The sequence below is a fragment of the Ranitomeya imitator genome, chromosome 4 (genome assembly GCF_032444005.1).
Source record: "Ranitomeya imitator isolate aRanImi1 chromosome 4, aRanImi1.pri, whole genome shotgun sequence".
Classification (NCBI taxonomy): Eukaryota; Metazoa; Chordata; class Amphibia; order Anura; family Dendrobatidae; genus Ranitomeya; species Ranitomeya imitator.
The window spans coordinates 201,809,334-201,815,333 of record NC_091285.1 but is presented as its reverse complement, the minus strand read 5'-3'; the positions used below and the strand labels follow the sequence as shown (position 1 = coordinate 201,815,333).

The 6,000-nt window shown below is 53.2% G+C and overlaps 1 protein-coding gene across 1 annotated transcript in view; it reads left to right on the top strand.

The window, feature by feature from the left end:
• The first annotated feature begins 521 nt into the window (after positions 1–521).
• CHPT1 (choline phosphotransferase 1) overlaps positions 522–6,000 on the top strand; it is a 91,269-nt gene continuing 85,790 nt past the window's right edge. Inside the window, exon 1 of the mRNA XM_069764279.1 lies at positions 522–1,123. Within this exon, the coding sequence (XP_069620380.1) occupies positions 881–1,123 (243 nt within the window). The 5' untranslated portion in view covers positions 522–880. The remainder of the gene's footprint in view (positions 1,124–6,000) is intronic.

Genomic DNA, 6,000 nt, shown 5'->3' with positions numbered 1-6,000 from the left:
CCTACAGAAAGCCCGTCAGTCCCACGTCACCCGGCCGCACCGCGCAGCCCCACAGACAGCCTGTCAGTCCCACGTCACCCGGCTGCACCGCGCAGCCCCACAGACAGCCTGTCAGTCCCACGTCACCCGGCTGCACCGCGCAGCCCCACAGACAGCCCGTCAGTCCCACGTCACCCGGCTGCACCGCGCAGCCCCACAGAAAGCCCGTCAGTCCCACGTCACCCGGCTGCACCATGCAGCCCCACAGAAAGCCTGTCAGTCCCACGTCACCCGGCCGCACCGCGCAGCCCCACAGAAAGCCCGTCAGTCCCACGTCACCCGGCCGCACCGCGCAGCCCTACAGAAAGCCCGTCAGTCCCACGTCACCCGGCCGCACCATGCAGCCCCACAGACAGCCCGTCAGTCCCACGTCACCCGGCTGCACCGCGCAGCCCCACAGACAGCCCGTCAGTCCCACGTCACCCGGCTGCACCGCGCAGCCCCACAGACAGCCCGTCAGTCCCATGTCGCCCGGCTGCACCATGCAGCCCCACAGAAAGCCCGTCAGTCCCACGTCACCCGGCTGCACCGCGCAGCCCTACAGACAGCCCGTCAGTCCCATGTCGCCCGGCTGCACCATGCAGCCCCACAGAAAGCCTGTCAGTTCCACGTCACCCGGCCGCACCGCGCAGCCCGGAGGTCCCGCACACGTGCACCGAGCTTCCTGTTATGAGCCCAGCGCGGCGGTGGGAGGCTCCAGCTGATCCCGTGACATCACGCCGCACAGGAGCTGCTGCTCCATTCCCGAGACGATCGCTCGGCTCCGGCCCCTGAGCCCGCAGGGAAGGGAAGCGCGTACGTCTGCGAGCAGGAAGCGACACCGGACCGCAGGCAGCAGAGGATGGCCGGTGTCCTGTGCTTACCGGAGCCGCTCACGGCCCTGCAGCTGAAGCGGCTGGAGGAGCACAAGTACAGCGTGGCCGGTCGCTCCCTGCTGGAGCCCCTCATGCAGGTCTACTGGAACTGGCTGGTGGAGAAGGTGCCCCTATGGCTGGCACCCAACACTATCACCTTGGTCGGGCTGGTCATGAATGTTCTCACTACCCTCATTGTGGTCTTCTATTGCCCTACTGCCACCGAGGAGGTAGGAAGATGGCAGGTGGGGTACAGGGCTTGGGGCAGTGCCAGGGATACTGTATACTGGCAGTGCCAGGGCTGTGTATATTCTATACTGTCAGTGCCAGGGCTGTGCATACTCTATACTGGCAGAGCCAGGGCTGTGTATACTGTATACTGGCAGTGCCAGGGCTGTGCATACTCTATACTGGCAGTGCCAGGGCTGTGCATACTCTATACTGGCAGAGCCAGGGCTGTGCATACTCTATACTGGCAGAGCCAGGGCTGTGCATACTCTATACTGGCAGTGCCAGGGCTGTGTGTACTGTATACTGTCAGTGCCAGGGCTGTGTATATTCTATACTGTCAGTGCCAGGGCTGTGCATACTCTATACTGTCAGTGCCAGGGCTGTGTATATTCTATACTGTCAGTGCCAGGGCTGTGTATACTGTATACTGGCAGTGCCAGGGCTGTGTATATTCTATACTGTCAGTGCCAGGGCTATGTATACTGTATACTGGCAGTGCCAGGGCTGTGTATAGTGTATACTGGCAGTGCCAGGGCTGTGTATAGTGTATACTGGCAGTGCCAGGGCTGTGTATAGTGTATACTGGCAGTGCCAGGGCTGTGTATACTGTATACTGGCAGTGCCAGGGCTGTGCATACTCTATACTGGCAGTGCATACTCTATACTGGCAGTGCCAGGGCTGTGCATACTCTATACTGGCAGAGCCAGGGCTGTGCATACTCTATACTGGCAGAGCCAGGGCTGTGCATACTCTATACTGGCAGTGCCAGGGCTGTGCATACTCTATACTGGCAGTGCCAGGGCTGTGTGTACTGTATACTGGCAGTGCCAGGGCTGTGTATATTCTATACTGTCAGTGCCAGGGCTGTGCATACTCTATACTGTCAGTGCCAGGGCTGTGTATATTCTATACTGTCAGTGCCAGGGCTGTGTATACTGTATACTGGCAGTGCCAGGGCTGTGTATATTCTATACTGTCAGTGCCAGGGCTATGTATACTGTATACTGGCAGTGCCAGGGCTGTGTATAGTGTATACTGGCAGTGCCAGGGCTGTGTATAGTGTATACTGGCAGTGCCAGGGCTGTGTATACTGTATACTGGCAGTGCCAGGGCTGTGTATAGTGTATACTGGCAGTGCCAGGGCTGTGTATAGTGTATACTGGCAGTGCCAGGGCTGTGTATAGTGTATACTGGCAGTGCCAGGGCTGTGTATACTGTATACTGGCAGTGCCAGGGCTGTGCATACTCTATACTGGCAGTGCATACTCTATACTGGCAGTGCCAGGGCTGTGCATACTCTATACTGGCAGTGCCAGGGCTGTGCATACTCTATACTGGCAGAGCCAGGGCTGTGCATACTCTATACTGGCAGTGCCAGGGCTGTGCATACTCTATACTGGCAGTGCCAGGGCTGTGTGTACTGTATACTGGCAGTGCCAGGGCTGTGTATATTCTATACTGTCAGTGCCAGGGCTGTGCATACTCTATACTGTCAGTGCCAGGGCTGTGTATATTCTATACTGTCAGTGCCAGGGCTGTGTATACTGTATACTGGCAGTGCCAGGGCTGTGTATATTCTATACTGTCAGTGCCAGGGCTATGTATACTGTATACTGGCAGTGCCAGGGCTGTGTATAGTGTATACTGGCAGTGCCAGGGCTGTGTATACTGTATACTGGCAGTGCCAGGGCTGTGTATAGTGTATACTGGCAGTGCCAGGGCTGTGTATAGTGTATACTGGCAGTGCCAGGGCTGTGTATACTGTATACTGGCAGTGCCAGGGCTGTGTATACTGTATACTGGCAGTGCCAGGGCTGTGTATACTCTATGCTGGCAGTGCCAGGGCTGTGTATACTGGCAGTGCCAGGGCTGTGTATACTCTATACTGGCAGTGCCAGGGCTGTGCATACTCTATACTGGCAGTGCATACTCTATACTGGCAGTGCCAGGGCTGTGCATACTCTATACTGGCAGAGCCAGGGCTGTGCATACTCTATACTGGCAGTGCCAGGGCTGTGCATACTCTATACTGGCAGTGCCAGGGCTGTGTGTACTGTATACTGGCAGTGCCAGGGCTGTGTATATTCTATACTGTCAGTGCCAGGGCTGTGCATACTCTATACTGTCAGTGCCAGGGCTGTGTATACTGTATACTGGCAGTGCCAGGGCTGTGTATATTCTATACTGTCAGTGCCAGGGCTGTGTATACTGTATACTGGCAGTGCCAGGGCTGTGTATATTCTATACTGTCAGTGCCAGGGCTGTGTATATTCTATACTGTCAGTGCCAGGGCTGTGTATAGTGTATACTGGCAGTGCCAGGGCTGTGTATAGTGTATACTGGCAGTGCCAGGGCTGTGTATACTGTATACTGGCAGTGCCAGGGCTGTGTATACTGTATACTGGCAGTGCCAGGGCTGTGTATACTCTATGCTGGCAGTGCCAGGGCTGTGTATACTGTATACTGGCAGTGCCAGGGCTGTGTATACTCTATGCTGGCAGTGCCAGGGCTGTGCATACTCTATGCTGGCAGTGCCAGGGCTGTGCATACTCTATGCTGGCAGTGCCAGGGCTGTGCATACTCTATGCTGGCAGTGCCAGGGCTGTGTATACTGTATACTGGCAATGCCAGGGCTGTGTATATTCTATACTGTCAGTGCCAGGGCTGTGTATACTGTATACTGGCAGTGCCAGGGCTGTGTATACTGTATGCTGGCAGTGCCAGGGCTGTACATACTCTATGCTGGCAGTGCCAGGGCTGTGTATATTCTATACTGGCAGTGCCAGGGCTGTGTATACTGTATACTGGCAGTGCCAGGGCTGTGTATATTCTATACTGTCAGTGCCAGGGCTGTGTATACTGTATACTGGCAGTGCCAGGGCTGTGTATACTGTATACTGGCAGTGCCAGGGCTGTGTATACTGTATGCTGGCAGTGCCAGGGCTGTACATACTCTATGCTGACAGTGCCAGGGCTGTGCATACTCTATACTGGCAGTGCCAGGGCTGTGCATACTCTATACTGGCAGTGCCAGGGCTGTGCATACTCTATACTGGCAGTGCCAGGGCTGTGCATACTCTATACTGGCAGTGCCAGGGCTGTGCATACTCTATACTGGCAGTGCCAGGGCTGTGCATACTCTATACTGGCAGTGCCAGGGCTGTGCATACTCTATACTGGCAGAGCCAGGGCTGTGCATACTCTATACTGGCAGTGCCAGGGCTGTGCATACTCTATACTGGCAGTGCCAGGGCTGTGTATACTGTATACTGGCAGTGCCAGGGCTGTGTATATGCACTATAATGGCAGTGCCAGGGCTGTGTATATACTCTATAATGGCAGTGCCAGGGCTGTGTATATACACTATAATGGCAGTGCCAGGGCTGTGTATATACTCTATAATGGCAGTGCCAGGGCTGTGTATATACTCTATAATGGCAGTGCCAGGGCTGTGTATATACTCTATAATGGCAGTGCCAGGGCTGTGTATATACACTATAATGGCAGTGCCAGGGCTGTGTATATACTCTATAATGGCAGTGCCAGGGCTGTGTATATACTCTATAATGGCAGTGCCAGGGCTGTGTATATACTCTATAATGGCAGTGCCAGGGCTGTGTATATGCACTATAATGGCAGTGCCAGGGCTGTGTATATACTCTATAATGGCAGTGCCAGGGCTGTGTATATACACTATAATGGCAGTGCCAGGGCTGTGTATATACTCTATAATGGCAGTGCCAGGGCTGTGTATATACTCTATAATGGCAGTGCCAGGGCTGTGTATATACTCTATAATGGCAGTGCCAGGGCTGTGTATATACACTATAATGGCAGTGCCAGGGCTGTGTATATACTCTATAATGGCAGTGCCAGGGCTGTGTATATACTCTATAATGGCAGTGCCAGGGCTGTGTATATACTCTATAATGGCAGTGCCAGGGCTGTGTATATACTCTATAATGGCAGTGCCAGGGCTGTGTATATACTCTATAATGGCCGTACAGTACTTAGTGCTGTAGTCCCTCCCAGGTGATTGATCTTTGAAAATCTCTCGTAGGGGTGCTGTCGTGGCGATAGGAAAACCGGTTTTTACGTACCGGTAATAGGATTTTACGGAGCCACGACAGCACCCGCACATTCCCCCCCGTAGTTAATCACTGGTTTCTGCACCCTTTGGGAAGTGTGCTTGTTAAAAAATCACTCTTTAGAAGGTGATGGTATTTAGTAATGTTTAAGTATATATGTTTATGTACTAACTCAATGGCGGTGTTCCTTTTACTGTGAAACACAAACTGGAATGATGAGGGGGACCGCCCCTTTAAATCCTGTAGGTTCCTGTCCGGAAGGTGGGCGGATCCCCTCTCTCGTAGGGGTGCTGTCGTGGCTCCGTAAAATCCTATTACCGGTACGTAAAAACCGGTTTCGCAGGTCTGCCGCATGCGTCTTTTAATGCATAGTGGAGACGGGATTTCATGAAATCACCTCCACTATGCTGAAACATCTGGACGCTGCGTTTTTGACGCTGTGGCTCAACGCAGCGTCAAAAACGCAGTGTTTCCTGAAGGTGGAAACATACCCTAATAGTGCAAGGTCTGTGTGTACATACAGGGGTTGGACCAAATAATGGAAAGACCTGGAAACATCAACAAAAGTTAGTTTAATATGGTGTAGGTCCACCTTTTGCGGCGATTACAGCCTCAATTCTCCGAGGTATGGATTCATACAAGGTGTGAATTGTTTCCAAAGGAATTTTAGCCCATTCTGCAGTTAAAACACCCTCCAGCTCTTCGAGCGACGATATCGGCGGAAATCGACGTCTAACTTGAATCTCTAAAATTAACCATAAATGCTCAATAATGTTGAGGTCTGGGG